Below are 20,000 nucleotides of genomic sequence, written 5' to 3'. Positions count from 1 at the left end.
TACACCATAGCCATACTGTAGGGTTACCTGGTCTGCTTACGCTCAGTGAGACAGAGAACAGAATTAAAGAGAAACAAAGAGAGAGAGAGAGAGAGAGAGGGGGGGGGGGGGGGGCTAGGGACAGGCAGGCGGGCTAGCATTCCCGTTACCTTATACCTGGCAGTGCTACCTGACTGTACCAGGACCTACTGAAAACGCTTTGAGCAATCATCACGCACTGTTCCAACAGAGGCAGAGAGACAGAGAGAGATTGGTCACGCGGTAACCATGGTAACAGAGCCAAAAGAGAGCACAGAGCAAACGAAAAAAAAGATTGGGAGAGATGACAAAATTTTTTGGTTATTGTTTACAAACAAACAAACAAACACACAAACAAACAAACAAACAGACTGGTAGGTGCAGCTAGAAGGCTGAATGAGATCCGGAACCCTTTCTGGACTAGCAGGCAGAGAGGAGGGGTTAAAGAGGCCACGCCCTGCCCCTTCAGAGCCCAGCCCCCCTGCACACACGCTGGGGTAGCCCCGCCCACCACGGCCCTGGGGGCGGGGCAGCATGGAGGGACTCAGCCGTGGAGAGCTGCTCATTGGCCAGTTGCCTTGTCTGTATTTTTCATGCCATTACACATTCCTGAAAGCCAATGGTGGTTCAGTCAGATGATGTCTGGAGGGGGGCGGGACTTAAATGATGTCAAACAGGTCTGCTGGGTAACTCAGTTTATTTCCCTTGTGTTAAATGATGACAGTGTGTAATTCAACATCAGCAGATGTACCACACTCTGTGTTCCACCAGCTCCGTGAACCTGCGTGAACCTCCGTGAACCTGCGTGAACCTAACCGTGAACACTAACGTGGCAGCGTGCTGGTGAACCCGCAGCAGACTGCTCCTGCACCAAGATTAATTGAGCTAATTAATGATTCACAGCTCACATTTGGAATATCACAGGCCGACTCCATATCGCACTCAAAATGATCAACCAGGCCTTCAGGCAGCCAGTGCGATCCAAGGGCGTGACGTGAGGAGCGTGACGTGAGGAGACCCCTGAGCCTGGGGGGCCCACACAGGAATCCGTCATGCCACACGCTCAACACTTGAGCCCTGTGGGCGCCATTTTGGTCCAGAGCAAAAATCCACAGTCCAGAACCCATGAGCAGGTTTGCCATCTTTTTCCTGCTCCAGAGAGTCATTCTGAAATTATATAAAAGCACTTAATCCATTTATTTATACTGTGAACTAGCGCATGAAATTAAAAATATGTTTAGGGATGACTTTTTGCTTTATAAACTCAAAGCTCTATAAACATCACCTCACTCTATTTACAAAAATGAGTAATTATTAATCAGCAAATATTGGAGTTTCATCCAGTTAATTTTATTTTTAAAATTAATGTGCTTTAAATATAATTAAACTAAATGTTAAAAAATATGCTAATTAGTGACCAAATATTAACACTCACAAGCACACAAACAGAGAAACATTATGACAATTTATACTTTGCATTCACTACACAACAACTACATGTCAGTACACAACAGCTATAGTACTCAGAAGCCAAACAGACCTGTACACATCCCAAATACAAACACAATCTAACCCAGCTGGTTGGTAATTATGTATGTCACAGCAGAGAGTATAGATCAGAAACAAAAAACATTTAACGCACAATAAAAACACCATGAAACCACCAAAGCTGAAAGGCAGTTATCAGATCTGCTCTAAATACAAGTTATTCTGTGCATGATTCTTCTTCTGAGCACGATTCTGAGGAGACAGACAGCACAGCTACGGCACGCCAGACCCGCTGCTACTGACGCACCACAGAATGAGATGTAGCCTGCAAGACCTGCAAAGGGAGACAGACCGAGACCTCCATCTGCACAATGTGAAGCTTACAACACATTTCTGAGGATATTTCAGTTATTTTCACTGACAGAAGTAACATGGATTCAGATGTCCACCTGCTGAATGCTAAATGCACCTTTACCGTAACGGCTATCTGTAAAATTAGTCAACCACACCTTTACTGTAACAGCTATCTGTAATATTAGTCAACCACACCTTTACTGTAACAGCTATCTGTAATATTAGTCAACCACACCTTTACTGTAACAGCTATCTGTAACATGAGTCAACCACACCTTTACTGTAACGGCTATCTGTAACATGAGTCAACCACACCTTTACTGTAACGGCTATCTGTAACATTAGTCAACCACACCTTTACTGTAATGGCTATCTGTAACATTAGTCTACCACACCTTTACTGTAACGGCTATCTGTAACATTAGTCTACCACACCTTTACTGTAACAGCTATCTGTAATATTAGTCAACCACACCTTTACTGTAACAGCTATCTGTAATATTAGTCAACCACACCTTTACTGTAACGGCTATCTGTAACATTAGTCTACCACACCTTTACTGTAACGGCTATCTGTAACATTAGTCAATCTCACCTTTATTTACTGTAACATCGGTAGTATTGCCAGTAAAAACATCAGCAGAGTACCCAGAAAATGTCAGTAGTATTTCCAGTAAAAACCTGAAATGTTAGCATGACCTTTAGCTACCTGATGCTCTGACACTCAACTCACCTGCAGAAGATGCTGAAGTCTTTTCCGCACAAGACACATGACAAACACACTCACTCGTCATTCTCTACTTGAGATGTTATTCTATTCATGATTTTTAGATCTATTTTAATTATGCCTGACATATAAATGTCATGCTTCATCGGGTCACCAAACACTGCCATTTAACCAAGATATTGGTTTAAATCATTTAAGAAATGACTTACGTTTACTTTATTAGTAATTGCAATTAGAATTAATTAGAATTAGATAGTAATTAGAATAATTAGAAGTAATTTGAGTTATGTGGTCATGTTAGAATTTTAGATAAGTCATGTGCAAATTTCTAATCAGTGGGAAAAAAGTGGAGTATATTTTCTTTAAATGCTCAACATTTTTTCAGTAAAGCGTGTGGTACATTTGCTGTGAAGAGTTGAACTACTTCCATCATGCATTGCAGGGTTCCAGGCAGGTGAATAAATGAGCTACATGCAGTCCTGATGTCATAACGGACTAGACACCCTCAGCCAATCATGCCCGATCCCTTTCCACACAATGTCATAATGGACTAGACACCCTCAGCCAATCATGTCCTTTTCCACACAGATCACACGGCCTTCGTGATTTCTCAGTAGGACTTAGAAACCCAGGCCCATATCTTGGAACCAATCGCTTAGGAGGAGAACTCTTGAAAGCCAATCAGTAAAGACGGTGGGCTGTGTCACTGGCTAAGCATGGAGTGACTACCAGCAAATACAGGAGCAAGAGAATAGTGACTATAAGTTCAGGGAAGGGTGTGTTGTGTGTGTGTGTGTGTGTGTGTGTGTGTGTGTGTGTGTGTGTGTGTGTGTGTGTGTGTGTGTGTGTGTGTGTGTTTTTAATTACAGGATGCACTGAAGGGGAGGGGTCTGTAATTGCTTTATGCAGGATGAGTGATCAGTGGCAGGTGATTGAGTGAAGGATTGTGGGAGCTGTAGTTTATTAGAATTCTCACGTTTTCCTGTGATGCTTAGTCCCCTCAAGACTTCGCTGTTCGCCTCGCTGTTCCTAATCTTAACCTTTCACCTTTCACCCCAATGAAGGAGAGGTCGGCAGCTTAGTGAAGTGATATAGTGATAACTTATAATAACATTAAATGACCTGGGAATAAACATATGCCCTATAACATCTATATGGTTGCCATGGAGATGTGAAAAGCAGCTGAAACACACACTACTGTTGGCAACTACATGGCAGCCCTAGCTACACTTAAATTCCCTCTATACCTTCACCTAAACTACACCTTCATCTAAGCTACACCTTCACCTAAACCACACCTTCATCTAAGCTACACCTTCACCTAAACCACACCTTCATCTAAACTACATCTTCATCTAAATTACACCTTCATCTAAATTACACCTTCATCTAAACTACACCATCATCTAAACTACACCATCATCTTAACTACATCTTCATCTAAACTACACCATCATCTTAACTACATCTTCATCTAAACTACACCTTCATCTAAGCTACACCTTCACCTAAACCACACCTTCATCTAAACTACATCTTCATCTAAACTACACCTTCATCTAAGCTACACCTTCACCTAAACCACACCTTCATCTAAACTACATCTTCATCTAAATTACACCTTCATCTAAACTACTCCTTCATCTAAACTACACCTTCATCTAAACTACATCTTCATCTAAATTACACCTTCATCTAAACTACACCATCATCTTAACTACATCTTCATCTAAACTACACCTTCATCTAAACTACACCATCATCTTAACTACATCTTCATCTAAACTACACCTTCATCTAAGCTACACCTTCACCTAAACCACACCTTCATCTAAACTACATCTTCATCTAAACTACACCTTCATCTAAGCTACACCTTCACCTAAACCACACCTTCATCTAAACTACTCCTTCATCTAAACTACACCTTCATCTAAACTACATCTTCATCTAAATTACACCTTCATCTAAATTACACCTTCATCTAAACTACACCATCATCTAAACTACATCTTCATCTAAACTACACCATCATCTAAACTGCATCTTCATCTAAACTACTCCTTCATCTAAACTACACCATCATTTTAACTACATCTTCATCTAAATTACACCTTCATCTAAACTACACCATCATCTAAACTAAATCTTCATCTAAATTACACATTCATCTAAACTACACCTTCATCTAAGCTACACCTTCACCTAAACCACACCTTCATCTAAGCTACACCTTCACCTAAACCACACCTTCATCTAAGCTACACCTTCATCTAAGCTACACCTTCACCTAAACCACACCTTCATCTAAACCACACCTTCATCTAAACTACTCCTTCATCTAAATTACACCTTCATCTAAACTACTCCTTCATCTAAACTACACCATCATCTTAACTACATCTTCATCTAAACTACACCATCATCTAAACTACATCTTCATCTAAACTACACCATCATCTAAACTACACCTTCATCTAAACTACACCTTCATCTAAACTATACCATCATCTTAACTACATCTTCGTCTAAACTACACCTTCATCTAAACTACACCTTCATCTAAACTATACCATCATCTTAACTACATCTTCGTCTAAACTACACCTTCATCTAAACTACACCATCATCTAAACTACACCATCATCTTAACTACATCTTCTTCTAAACTACATCTTCATCTAAACTACACCTTCATCTAAGCTACACCTTCACCTAAACCACACCTTCATCTAAACTACATCTTCATCTAAATTACACCTTCATCTAAACTACTCCTTCGTCTAAACTACACCATCATCTTAACTACATCTTCATCTAAACTACACCTTCATCTAAACTACACCATCATCTAAACTACACCATCATCTTAACTACATCTTCATCTAAACTACACCTTCATCTAAACTACACCATCATCTAAACTACATCTTCATCTAAACTACACCATCATCTAAACTGCATCTTCATTTAAACTACTCCTTCATCTAAACTACACCATCATTTTAACTACATCTTCATCTAAATTACACCTTCATCTAAACTACACCATCATCTAAACTACATCTTCATCTAAATTACACCTTCATCTAAACTACACCATCATCTAAACTACATCTTCATCTAAATTACACCTTCATCTAAACTACACCTTCATCTAAGCTACACCTTCACCTAAACCACACCTTCATCTAAGCTACACCTTCACCTAAACCACACCTTCATCTAAGCTACACCTTCACCTAAACCACACCTTCATCTAAACTACACCTTCATCTAAACCACACCTTCATCTAAACTACATCTTCATCTAAATTACACCTTCATCTAAACTACTCCTTCATCTAAACTACACCATCATCTAAACTACACCTTCATCTAAACTACACCATCATCTAAACTACATCTTCATCTAAACTACACCATCATCTAAACTACACCTTCATCTAAACTACACCATCATCTTAACTACATCTTCATCTAAACTACACCTTCATCTAAACTACACCATCATCTTAACTACATCTTCATCTAAACTACACCTTCATCTAAACTACACCATCATCTAAACTACATCTTCATCTAAACTACACCTTCATCTAAATTATATCATCTAAACTACATCTTCATCTAAATTACACCTTCATCTAAACTACATCTTCATCTAAACTACACCTTCATCTAAATTATATCATCTAAACTACATCTTCATCTAAATTACACCTTCATCTAAACTACTCCCGTAAAGAGAAAACAAACTATGCAATGAAACACAAAAATACTCAAAACCAAACTACAACCTTAAAACTAAATTATAGCTGTAATTGAACTAACTACACCTGATGGCACAGCCCTAACTTAACCTAAACTACAGCCATCATTTCTACAGACATAAAGCAAGTATGTCACATAAGAACTACCTCATTTTAAACTACCCCATGTGGACTTTCCACAATCCTGTCCTCATCTCTTCCTCCCTCTCGTTATCAGTCTGTCCCTCCCCTTCTTTCTGTCCATCCGCCTCTCTTTCTCTCTCTCTCCCCTCTCTCTCTCTCTTTCTGGCTCCTTTCCCTCTGTTAGTCTAGTAAAGGGTTCAGGATAACCTCAGTTGTCTCAGACATCTTCACGTACACCCAGTATTAAAGCAGCACAAGTAGTTACAGTCTTCATGTTAACAGGGTATGGCCATTAGATTTGACCCCTAAGGGTTCGCTGTTTACTGACTCCAGGGTCATAGGTCACAGCCTTTGCGCATTACTCGCTACTGATTGGTTGGTTAGGTTTGGTGAGATGGAGGCTGACCTTGGAGTCTCCGCCCCCGCTGCCACACTCTCCTTTGTCGTACCACCATTTGTTGAAGAGCTTGTCCAGAAGGCCCTGCTCATTCAGCTTGAGCACAGCCAGGTTCACAGCACTTCTTGAAACGATAAAACACAACTCATAAGCACAAAAGGGAAGCAGGACCGTGAGAACTCTAATAGTGCAGAGATCCGCTCATGATTCACGCTCATGAACTCTGAAGAGGTCGGTCCAGCAGAGTGGTGAGGGTACGAGGAAGGGAGGCGGGTTAGCTGGGTAAGTGATGGTGCTGTTTGATTGGTGGAGAGTTAATGCCTTTGGCTGGGTGCAGATGGGAGAGTGTGTGGGAGTGAAGGACAAGTGACACTGAGCAGAGAGAGAGAGAGAGAGAGAGAGAGTGAGTGGAGGAGGAAGAGAGAGTAGGAGAGAGGAAGAGAGAGAGAAAGAGAGAGAGTGTGAGAAAGAGAGAGAAAAACACAGGAGAGAGACAGACAGAGAGATAGATGGGGAGAGACAGTGGGAGGGAGAGAAAGAGGGCGAGACAGTAAAAGAGTGGGAGGGAGAGAGAGAGAGATAGAGAGAAAATGGGAGAGAGTGTGACAGAGAGAGAGAGAGTGTGTGTGAGGGAGAGAGAAAGAAGGAGAGGGTATGAGAGATAGAGAAAGAGAATGGGAGAGAGAGAGAGAGACAGAAAGATAGAATAGGAGAGAGAGAGTGTGAGAGAGAGTGTGAGGGAGAGGGTGAGAGAGATAAAGAGAGAGAGAGAGAGAGAGAGAGAGAGAGAGAGAGAGGGTGGGAGAGACAGCAGTGGTGGGAATGGGGAGGATGGACTACAGATGTATAGTCCGTCATCAGAACAGGAAGAGGAACGGAGGGAAGCCAATCACATGCAAGACAGCAGTCACCTGGGACCAGTGCAGCAGGAAATGACATCACAATGCGACACACACACACATAGACATCGCAGGTGCACACACACACACACACAGATATAGTAGATGCGCACACACACAAACACACACAGATATCACAGGTGCACACACATTAGAACAACATCCAGTGTGAAGCAGAGCAGTGAGGAGCAGGAAGGATCAAAGCACAGGGCACCATGGTCATAACTGTACATGAACACCGGGGGGCGCTCTGTCGAGAGAAACACACCAGCATTAACACTGCACAGAAGACTTGAACTATGGGGTTTGGTGTTTTGTTTTTAAACATGACTGCAAACAGACAGAAAAAGACATGAATCTGCATTATTTCTTCATGAAACTCCAATACTGAAACAGTCAGAAGAAGAACAAGAAATGAGAGAAGAAGAATACGAGGGAAACGGAAGAATGGACGAGATGGAGGAGAGAGATGGAGGAGAGAGATGAAAGAGAGAGAGTGGAAAGACAGAGGAGAGATGGAGTAGAAGAGAGATGGTGGAATGATATGGAGAAGATGGAGGAGAAAGTTGTACGAGAGATAGAGGAGAGATGGAGGTGAGAGATAGAGGAGAGATGGAGGAGAGAGATGGAGGAGAGATGGATGAGAGAGATGGAGGAGAGATGGATGAGAGATGGAGGAGAGAGATGAAGGAGAGAGATGGAGGAGAGATGGATGAGAGATGGAGGAGAGAGATGAAGGAGAGATGGGGGTATCAGGGAGGGTGGAATACTATAACAATGGTGAGGATTGTTATACTACTCCACCCACCTTAATGCCGAGCCCTTGGGCGTGGCGATGCCGTAGCCCTTGGAGTCCAGGTTCCCGCCGACCTTCATGGTGTCGCAGGGTTTGCGCTGCTCGATGTACTCGTTCATGGTGGACTCCAGCAGGAAGGCAAACTTGCCCTTAGACTTCCGCACCCGCGCCACTCCCTCCCGCGTTGTCTTGGCAAACACCGACGGCTCCGCTGACTTCATGTAGGACCACATTTTCTCGTAGACGGCGATTTTTGAGCGCTGTGGAGGTGAGGAACACAAAGAGGAAGAAGACCCTCAGAAACGAGAAGATGAGCAGCAGGGAAAAGTGTCCAAACACAAGCCCATTAGGAACTCTACTATAATCCATCTCTAATCCAAAACATCCAATCAGAACCTGACAACAAACCAGTTCATCATAGTTTTATGTGTTGAAGTCACTGTAACCTGAAAACAGTCATTACCAAAAACATTCATAACCTGACAAGAAACCAGTCGTAGAAAATACTGAAACCCAAATTAGTTCATCACAATCCAAAAATAATCCAACTGCAGCATGATCATAACTCATTCATGGCCTAAAACAGCTAACGGTTGAGGCAGAAGACTGAGGGTTTGGTGAGTAGGAGACACATAGAGGTAGTCCTGAGTCCTGAGTCCTGAGTAAGTTCTGAGTCCTGAATCAGTCCTGAGTCCTGAAGCGAGCAGGTGAACACCACAGCTCACAACCTTGTAAAAAAAGCTGTTCACAGTCACCAGGTGCAAGTCAGGAGAGAGAGAGACCACACACACACACACACTCACACTCACACACACACACACACATACACACACACAAACACACTCACGTACTAACAAACACAAACACACACACACTCACACTCACACACACACACACACACACACACACACACAACTTCAGTAGAGGATACACACTGCTTAGTTAAATAGGACAGACTCACAGGACCACACACACACACTCACAAATACACACACACACACACACACTGTGAAAAATGGGTTAACATGACCTCAAAACAGCTGGTGCACATGAGTTTGTTCTAAAAAAGGACCATGTGTCCTCTTTGCCTCAGAGGTGTGTGTGAGAGTGTGTGCAAGCATGTGTGTGTCTGTATACCTTTGGGAAGTTTTCAGGGACAAACGCAACTGCAGAATAATCCTCTGCTGTAGGTATCAGTTCTCAATTGTGCAAGGAGTCCTTCACACAGGTGGACATCTGACACCTGTGTGCTGGTTGGGTTCACTCCAGCAAACATACACACACTTACACCCTCAATCAGAAGCCAGGAACGTTTTCAGATGCTGAGGGGACGTTATTAACCTCTGTGTTGATTTCCAGGATTACACTGACACGACCAACACCAAAACAGTAACACAAACATGAAACAGACCACGCAGACGGACAGGTCACAGCCCATAATGACTGAGAGGCCACAGCACCATGGCAACACCCATCACACTCCATTCCCCTGCCTGGTGGGCAGATCCAGCAGATCAATCACACGTGGCTCGGCTGACCCAAACTGCCCATGTGAGAACTGTCCTAAATACCCATTACACATCAGTCATAGCTCCAGCCTCCCTGGTCTCCAGCGTCCCAGATCTCTAACCTCCCTGGTCTCCAGCGTCCCTGGTCTCCAGCGTCCCTGGTCTCTAACCTCCCTGGTCTCCAGCGTCCCTGGTCTCCAGCGTCCCTGATCTCTAGCGTCCCTGGTCTCCAGTGTCCCTGGTCTCCAGCGTCCCTGGTCTCTAACCTCCCTGGTCTCCAGCGTCCCTGGTCTCTAGCGTCCCTGGTCTCCAGCGTCCCTGGTCTCCAGCGTCCCTGGTCTCCAGCGTCCCTGGTCTCCAGAGTCCCTGGCTGCTGTTTTAACCTCCCCCAGTGAGAGCAAAAGAACATTTCTGTCATATCAGCGGAGCACCACAAGAGGGCGTATCACCTGACCTGACCTTCTCCACCACAAGAGGGCGTATCACCTGACCTGACCTTCTCCACCACAAGAGGGCGTATCACCTGACCTGACCTTCTCCACCACAAGAGGGCGTATCACCTGGCCTGACCTTCTCCACCACAAGAGGGCGTATCACCTGACCTGACCTTCTCCACCACAAGAGGGCGTATCACCTGACCTGACCTTCTCCACCACAAGAGGGCGTATCACCTGACCTGACCTTCTCCACCACAAGAGGGCGTATCACCTGACCTGACCTTCTCCACCACAAGAGGGCGTATCACCTGACCTGACCTTCTCCACCACAAGAGGGCGTATCACCTGGCCTGACCTTCTCCACCACAAGAGGGCGTATCACCTGACCTGACCTTCTCCACCACAAGAGGGTACGTGAGGAAGGTGAGGAAGGTGATGAGGGTGATGAAGGTCAGGAGAGGAGTCAGGCAACACTAACCTGTGGAGGGCTGGATGATCATATACACCTTTGGTACTTTAAGCATAATAATAACTTACAGGACTTATAATCGGCTCCTCTGGTCTGTTTCTACAGCTTTGTGACATCATGCGTGTGACATCATTGGTGTGACCTCACGGCCAGCTCCTCCCACTCTGCGTGAGCGTTGGCGGGGCACCAAGCTCACGTGTACACTCACCCTGAAGAACTCCTTGGTGGAGCCAGAGTCCAGGGTGCCGTAGGCGATCTCCGTCTGCTTGGCCAGGTCTTCTGCGCTCTCGATGGGCGACACCATCCTCTCCACGGTGAGGAAGGCCGCCAGGTTGGCCGTGTAGGACGAGATGATGATGAGGGTGAAGAACCACCACACGCCCCCTACGATACGGCCCGACAGTGACCTGAGCCCCAGCGTGGGAGGGTGGTGGTGATGGAGAGAGAGAGAAGACAGGCAGACCGAGCGAAGAAGGGAAGGGTCCCCAGGGAGAGGAAGGTGGGGTGAATGAGAGAAGTGGAGGGAAAAATGAAGAGAGAGAGAATGTTCCAGAAAAAAAGCAGACAGTGGTACAGCAGACATATCGATTCAGACAGGCTGTGTTATACTCCAGAGTTCAGGCATATAAGTCCGAGTGGACAGGGAGCACAAGATAAATACGTCAGTCACAGGGAGATAAAAACCCAGTCACACTCACTGGACCATCCAGGACCAGCTCATTATACTGCAGCACTAACATCTAGAACAATGCTCCTCTAGACCGGCTACATTACAATAGCAATACTCCAGATGGTATTATAGAGAGATGGTGCTATAGAGAGATGGTGCTATAGAGAGATAGTGTTATAGTGAGATGGTGCTATAGAGAGATGGTGCTATAGAGAGGTGGTATTAAAAAGGGATGATATTACAGAAGGACAGTACTATGGAGAAATGGTCCTCTAGGAGGACAGTATTATGGAGAAATGGTGCTCTAGGAGGACAGTACTATGGAGAAATGGTACTCTAGGAGGATGGTACTATGGAGAAATGGTACTCTAGGAGGACAGTACTATGGAGAAATGGTGCTCTAGGAGGACAGTACTATGGAGAAATTGTACTCTAGGAGGACAGTACTATGGAGAAATGGTGCTCTAGGAGGACAGTACTATGGAGAAATTGTACTCTAGGAGGACAGTACTATGGAGAAATGGTGCTCTAGGAGGACAGTACTATGGAGAAATTGTACTCTAGGAGGACAGTACTATGGAGAAATGGTGCTCTAGGAGGACAGTACTATGGAGAAATGGTCCTCTAGGAGGACAGTACTATGGAGAAATGGTGCTCTAGGAGGACAGTACTATGGAGAAATTGTACTCTAGGAGGACAGTACTATGGAGAAATGGTACTCTAGGAGGACGGTATTATGGAGAAATGATACTCTAGAAGGATGGTACTATGGAGAAATTGTACTCTAGAAGGACAGTACTATGGAGAAATTGTACTCTAGGATGACGGTATTATGGAGTAATGGTACTCTAGGAGGACAGTACTATGGAGAAATGGTACTCTAGAAGGACTGTACTATGGAGAAATGGTATTCTAGGAGAACAATATTATGGAGAAATGGTACTCTAGGAGGACAGTACTATGGAGAAATGGTACTCTAGTAGGACAGTACTATGGATAAATAGTACTCTAGAAGGACGGTGCTATGGAGAAATGGTACTCTAGAAGGACAGTACTATGGAGAAATGGTACTCTAGGAGGACAGTACTATGGAGAAATTGTACTCTAGGAGGACAGTACTATGGAGAAATGGTACTCTAGGAGGACGGTACTATGGAGAAATGGTACTCTAGGAGGACGGTCCTCTAGAGAGATCCTTCTAGGTTATGGCTCCGCAGACGGTTGGTGTGGAGGTTTCAGACTGAGCACAGCAAGGAGACTCAGTGAGATGCCATCACACATAACCAGTGTTGCGAATAACGCCGTTATTTTTATAGGTAACAGCGTCATTTTGTCAGTAACGGGATAATATAATTAATTACTTTTCCTGTCGTTACAATGCCGTTGACGTTACTGGTCATTAAAAGCGGTGCGTTACTATATATTAATATACTAACAGTAATCCAAGCGGACCCCTGCCCAGAGGAGTAACAGATCTCGATAGGTCACAGTTCTCGGTGTAACTCCTGTTTAACTTAACAAGTCAGTAAGTGATTGGCTAAGGCAGCGTTATGATAGCCAATTAGAGCCTGTGTTTTTACACGCGTGCCGAAGCACACCAGTGACACACGACACAAACGGAGAAGAGGCAGTAATGGCGATTCAGGAGCAAGCCGAAGAAAAATTATAATTTTCAAGGTGGCGATATAAACATTATTTAAGAAAATACTTGAAATTCCTGAATGTCTACCAGACTGGGTATTTGATTTATTTAATTAAGAATTGAGGTTTTATTGTTAAGTCTACTTCTGTTGTGAACAAACCAGTTGTCTCAGGTTGAGATAATTTAATTTGATAGATGTAAATGCACTTTATATAGTGTAACTGTTTACTTTTGCTTTTTTTTAACAAAGATTTGGGATTTTAAAGGATTTTATCCTGCACTGGTCTGTTGATGTGCAATAAATATCAAAAGTTAAACACCTTTCTGATCTACTCATTTCAACTGACTGTGAAAACTGCTTTTTCAAAAAATCCTTATTCATTGGCATATAACTTTTTTTTTTTTTATACTGTAATGCAAATAGTTACTTTCCCTGGTAACGAGTTGCTTTTATTATAGAGTAATTCAGTTACCAACTCAGTTACTTTTTTGAGTAAGTAGTGAGTAACTATGACTAATTACTTTTTAAAAGTAACGTTCCCAACACTGCACATAACCCATAGCGATGAAGAGGGCGATGATGATGAAGTGAAAGGGCTAGCGACATCCGAGGCTCGAGTCAACAGTCCGACCACCACGGAGGACGGGAATGAAACAGAGAGCTGAAAGATGGACGAAGGGGGAGGAGCCACTGTGGACTGGGCGTGTCCTCTAAAATGGGACACAGCCTGCTGACGGCTGTGAGGGACACGGATACATGCAGCAAAAACACGGTATCCCTCCAACAGTTACGACAGAGAGAGAGAGAGAGAGAGAGAGAGAGAGAGGGAGAGAGGGAGAGAGAGGACAAGAGGGGGGAGAGAGAAAAGCAAAGAGACCAAGAAAAACAAATAAAGAGGAGAATATAAAGATTGGGAAATAGAAAGAGCGATACAGAGAGGCAGAGGAACAGAGGGAGAGAGAGGGAGAGAGAGATAGAGAGAGAGAGACAGAGAGAGACACACACCGACTCTGCATTCTACAGTCAACACATGGTGTTTATACGTTATTTTAGTGGATGTTCTCTCTGACTACAAAATACCAAGACAGAGAGGGAGGGAGAGAGAGAGAGAGAGAGGATGAGAGAGAGAGGAGATGAGAGAGAGAAATAAAAAGGATGAGAGAGAGAGAAGGGCATGGAGAGGAAGGGACTGAGTGAGAGTGAGTGAATGAAAAACTCAAAAAAGTAGGGAGTGTTCTGCACAATAACATATATGCACCATGGAGAAACAGCTCAAAAACACAGTGACCGTGAAATGCAGAGGGAGGTGAGTGAGAGAGTGATGAAGATGAAGAGGAGGAGGAGTCGCTGCTGGTCTGAATGATGCACCAACCTTGGTGAGATATCACACCCTTGCTGCATGAAGGCGCCCAGAGAGAACCACAAACTGTTGAAGATGCCGAAGTCGTTGGGCGGGTCGGGCGGGCTGCCGGGCTCCTTGGCCTCCTCGCTCTCGTCCAGGTGCCACTCGTACGGGCTGAAGCGGCTCACCAGGAACAGCACCACGCTCACGCCGATGTAGGCGAACACGATGCACATCCAGATCTCGTAGGCCAGGGGGTCCAGGAAGGAGAACACGCCCGCTTTGGCCTTGGTGGGCTTCTTGATCATGATGGAGATGCCCAGGCTCATGAAGGGCTTGGAGAAGTCGATCACCTCCTCACGCACCAGCGTGATGGTCAGCGGTGCCACCGCTATATCTGCCCTCTGGAAACATGGTGGCTGAAGTTTAGTTCCACGTATGACCTATTTTATGACCGATGACCAATATTTGTTCCGAATTACCTGCACATGTTTTCACAATATAAAGCGTTCCCTGGTAGACCACACTTACCATGAGATGAGGCGACACTGGGCACAAACCTTTGTGCAGCAATGCCCAACACTTCCATCTGGGACTCACCCCATACACCAACACCTCCATCTGGAGGGACTCACCCCGTACACCAACACCTCCATCTGGAGGGACTCACCCCGTACACCAACACCTCCACCTAGAGGGACTCACCCCATACACCAACACCTCCACCTAGAGGGACTCACCCCGTACACCAACACCTCCATCTGGAGGGACTCACCCCGTACACCAGTGGCGAACGTAAGTTGTTGAGCGGGGGGGGGGGGGGGGGAACGTAAAGCCTGGTACTTTCGCGAGTGACTGTAGCGCGTGACTCCACCCACCTCGCGTGACCCTGCACGAACGGTGGAGGCGTTTATTTTTTATACTTTCGCGAGCGTCATCGTTCTCCGAAACGATAGGTGTTTTGTCCGAAACGATATGTGGTAGAAACACCCCTCAAAACAGGGGAATGAACATTTACCTGACCAATTTTTATGTTGCTATGTGTTTCAGGTTTGAAAAGAGCTGGAATTTAGGTTAAAGTACTTTAAAATGCTTGAAATTGTAACTATTTGTTTTCACAACAAATATCTGTCTGACTGAACAGTTCTCTTGTATTAGGTTAACAAATACGAGCCTCTTGTAATTCCAGGATGAAACATGAGAGAACGTGAAGACGTGAAGATTGGGCGTTTTTAAAATAAACAACCATTACATAATGTGATAAAAAGCGAATTATTTCGAGTATATATAAATATTTAACTTAATTATGTTTAACATGCTGGGAAATATTGAAATGGACCTTGAAAGTGACGTACAAGTGCTTGAATTCCACCTTATAAAGGTGTATGAACCCTGAAAACGTGACTTTGTTCATTGCGCTGAAGCGCGGCACGCGCGAAGTTACAAAATTCGAGAGGTGCACCGAACCGACAGCGCGCGAGGCACTCGCGCACACGCGGAGCCACAGCGATTACGTCATTTTCGCCGTGCGGACCCTCGCGCCGCTCGCGAAGCGTCAACCAGGCAGGCTTATTTTAAGTTGTTGAGGGGGGTGGCAAACGTAACACTCGTGACGGAGTGTTTTGTCAATAGCCCTGAAATAAATGCTCCGGTTTTGTTTTGGTCCGTATCCAGTTAATCAGGAATGAGATTGGGTCCGGACAGGACTGCGTTCGGGTCCGGATCCGGACCGCGGTCCGCCAGTTGAGTACCCCTGCCGTACACCAACACCTCCATCTGGAAGGACTCACCCCGTACACCAACACCTCCACCTAGAGGGACTCACCCCATACACCAACACCTCTATCTGGAGGGACTCACCCCGTACACCAACACCTCCATCTGGAGGGACTCACCCCATACACCAACACCTCCACCTAGAGGGACTCACCCCATACACCAACACCTCCACCTAGAGGGACTCACCCCGTACACCAACACCTCCATCTGGAGGGACTCACCCCGTACACCAACACCTCCATCTGGAGGGACTCACCCCATACACCAACACCTCCATCTGGAGGGACTCACCCCGTACACCAACACCTCCATCTGGAGGGACTCACCCCATACACCAACACCTCCATCTGGAGGGACTCACCCCATACACCAACACCTCCACCTAGAGGGACTCACCCCATACACCAACACCTCCACCTAGAGGGACTCACCCCATACACCAACACCTCCATCTGGAGGGACTCACCCCATACACCAACACCTCCATCTGGAGGGACTCACCCCGTACACCAACACCTCCATCTGGAGGGACTCACCCCATACACCAACACCTCCATCTGGAGGGACTCACCCCGTACACCAACACCTCCATCTGGAGGGACTCACCCCATACACCAACACCTCCACCTAGAGGGACTCACCCCATACACCAACACCTCCACCTAGAGGGACTCACCCCATACACCAACACCTCCATCTGGAGGGACTCACCCCATACACCAACACCTCCATCTGGAGGGACTCACCCCGTACACCAACACCTCCATCTGGAGGGACTCACCCCGTACACCAACACCTCCATCTGGAGGGACTCACCCCGTACACCAGCTCCCCCACCATGCCGTTCCATCTCCTGGTGTCACTGTCCCGTGCTCCATACTTCCCGTCCTCCACCACGGAGAGCTTGTATTTGATGCCCACGTGCTTGGCGATCTCGGATGCCAGGTCCACGCAGTAACCCTCATAGCGGTCGTTTCCCTCCAACTGCACATGGTTCCTCTTAGCCATCACATACGGAGCTTCCTAGGAACCAGATCAGACACGGTGTGAGTGTAGTTGATCTCACACACACACACACACACACACACACACACACAAACCTAAGAAACACAGGTGGAGAACCTGATGAAAGGTCTCAGACACTCACACACACGTACATTTACATACTCGTTAAGCACTCTAGCACTCCAATGTGTTCCAACAATACTAACACAACATCCCTCATATAGAAACATGCGCACACACACACACGCGCACACACACACACACATAATGACATATATTTGCCCACATGCTTGGCAATCTCGGATGCCACAGTGACCTGACCTAGAAAAGCAGCCTGGTTAAATGAGATGAGTCAAGCATTGATTAGTTAAGGTCTGAGTTAAACAAGGTTGTGGGAGTCAACAGGCTTAGACAAGAAGAGCTTTGATTTGTTCAGGGCTGGATTAAACATGATCATTTGGTTTAGACAAGAAGAGCTTTGACTGGTTCCAGGCTGGATTCAACAGGATCATTTGGCTTAGACAAGAGCTTTGATTGGTTCAGGGCTGGTTTAAACAGGGTTTGTGTCAGCGAATTATAACTCTACATTTACGCTATGTATATGTATATATAACAATAATGTATTTATAAAAGATGGTTGCTTATAAAGCAACATGTATCTATCTATGATGGTTGATTTGACTTAAAAACAAACTTAACCCCTCCCCCATTACAGTCTGAGGCAGAAGATAGTGTTCTGTACTGTGTAATTAGCAGACTCATTTAATTAATTAACTTCATACACTGTTCAATTAACACTATCCTACTTTCCTCTCCAGTAACCCCTGCACCCTGATCTCCAGCCTGGCGTGGTGCTCCGATACGGAGATGTAATTAGCAGCTTCATTCCAGGTGTACTGTAATTACTGTACAGCCAAACGCAGTCACTCACACACGCAGCCTTTGGTCCCATCATTATATATTCTAATTTAATGTGAATATTCACTGTTATTGTAATTATATTAATGTGCCATTGCTCTTAAATGTGAACTCAGTGCTTTGATTGGCTTGAAATGGATGAGAAGACTCATGTATGAAAGACGTAGGCTGCATCTCAATTCAGGGGCTGCAGCCTACGTAGACCGCGTAGACCGCCTAGACCGCGTAGACCGCGTAGACCGCGTAGAGCGCAGCCCACGGTAGCCACACACTTCGAAGGCCGGGTAGGCTGCATCTCACGGCTGTTAAATGAGACAGTCTAGTCTTCGCAAGACGTATGTTTGTGTGACCACGCTCTGCCCCGTTTCATACGTTACATACGTGTTAGCGAGCTGTCCGACAAATATCACATCACCCACAAATGCCTAAAAGAAAATGCGTTGAACATGTATTCACATGTTTGACGGGAAGTATAACTTCATAACAAAATTCAATGTATTTTTATAAACGTTACTTTTTAGTAAATACTCAAAGCACATGTTTACCTGCAATATCATTAATAACTGGCATGTTATTTAGCATCTCATTGCAGTATAAATGTCCATATTTAAAAAATACCGACATTTAAAAACGAATTCTTCGGCCCGTACACTAGACTCCGCCTGTTTATTGTTCATAGAGCAATGAATCCTGGGATATGGTGGGACGCGAAGGATACTCAGACGCATCCTTCGTTTTCAGGGTTTTGAAGGCTACATTCGTCGGCCGCATAAGAAGGAGCCCACGAATTGGGACAGCCTCGTCGCTGCGCAGTGACGTAACCGGCCTACAAATGCGCACTTCGTGGGCTGCAGCCCCTGAATTGAGATACACCTGTAGAGTTTGTTTCATTAGTTAGTGATAACGTCACCACCCCTGAACATCTTTGACCATCTCTATCCATCTCTGAACATCTCTGAACATCTCTGTATCTGGTTTGTGGGTGGAGTTTGTAAGGATCATATCTGAGATATAAAAATGGGTGGAGCTTGTGAATAACAGCTGCTCACACTGAACTCAGTATTCTGTGTCATATGTGAAAATAGTAAAGATTACTGATTTTAATTTAAAATAAAGAGATAAAAAAAATACAATACAATAATATATATATATATATATATATATATATATATATATATATATATATATATATATATATATATATTATAGAGAGAGAGAGAGAGAGAGAGAGAGAGAAAGAGAGAGAGAGAGCATGGCCTATAATATCAATATTATAGTTGTATTGTGATATGACTGCTACAGGTTGCCTTGGTGAGGAGAGTGAGATCTCCTTTGGCTCCTACACGGTCACGGAGGCTGATGAAACACAGGGGCTGCTGCACCCGTCTGACATGTAGGGCGTAGGTGGAGAACAGCTGAACAAGAGAAGACACGCTCCACCCTGGACAGAGTGTACCGGGGACACTGGTCTACACGCTCCACCCTGGACAGAGTGTACCAGGGACACTGGTCTACACGCTCCACCCTGGACAGAGTGTACCGGGGACACTGGTCTACACGCTCCACCCTGGACAGAGTGTACCAGGGACACTGGTCTACACGCTCCACCCTGGACAGAGTGTACCAGGGACACTGGTCTACACGCTCCACCCTG

General features: G+C 45.1%; 1 protein-coding gene across 9 annotated transcripts in view; it reads right to left on the bottom strand.

Annotated features, from left to right (window-relative positions):
- gria3a (glutamate receptor, ionotropic, AMPA 3a) overlaps positions 1-20,000 on the bottom strand; it is a 55,840-nt gene that overhangs the window by 5,927 nt on the left and 29,913 nt on the right. For 3 of the 9 annotated variants that reach the window (XR_013124512.1, XM_076987581.1, XM_076987576.1), the window contains exons 10-14: positions 17,240-17,446; positions 14,675-15,048; positions 11,198-11,396; positions 8,588-8,835; positions 6,890-7,004 (exon numbers count right to left, since the gene is read on the bottom strand). Coding sequence is in view for 5 of the 9 variants with exons in the window: in XM_076987581.1 (XP_076843696.1) it covers positions 6,890-7,004; positions 8,588-8,835; positions 11,198-11,396; positions 14,675-15,048; positions 17,240-17,446 (1,143 nt within the window). In the remaining 4 variants the exon portion in view is untranslated. Of the gene's footprint in view, positions 7,005-8,587; positions 8,836-11,197; positions 11,397-14,674; positions 15,049-17,239; positions 17,447-20,000 lie in introns of all 9 variants that reach the window. The other 6 variants (XM_076987582.1, XM_076987579.1, XR_013124511.1 and 3 more) reach the window with 5 other exon arrangements.

Source organism: Brachyhypopomus gauderio, unplaced genomic scaffold (genome assembly GCF_052324685.1).
Source record: "Brachyhypopomus gauderio isolate BG-103 unplaced genomic scaffold, BGAUD_0.2 sc54, whole genome shotgun sequence".
NCBI lineage: Eukaryota > Metazoa > Chordata > Actinopteri > Gymnotiformes > Hypopomidae > Brachyhypopomus > Brachyhypopomus gauderio.
The sequence above is the reverse complement of the archived record's forward strand: the minus strand, read 5'-3'. Positions and strand labels throughout refer to the sequence as shown.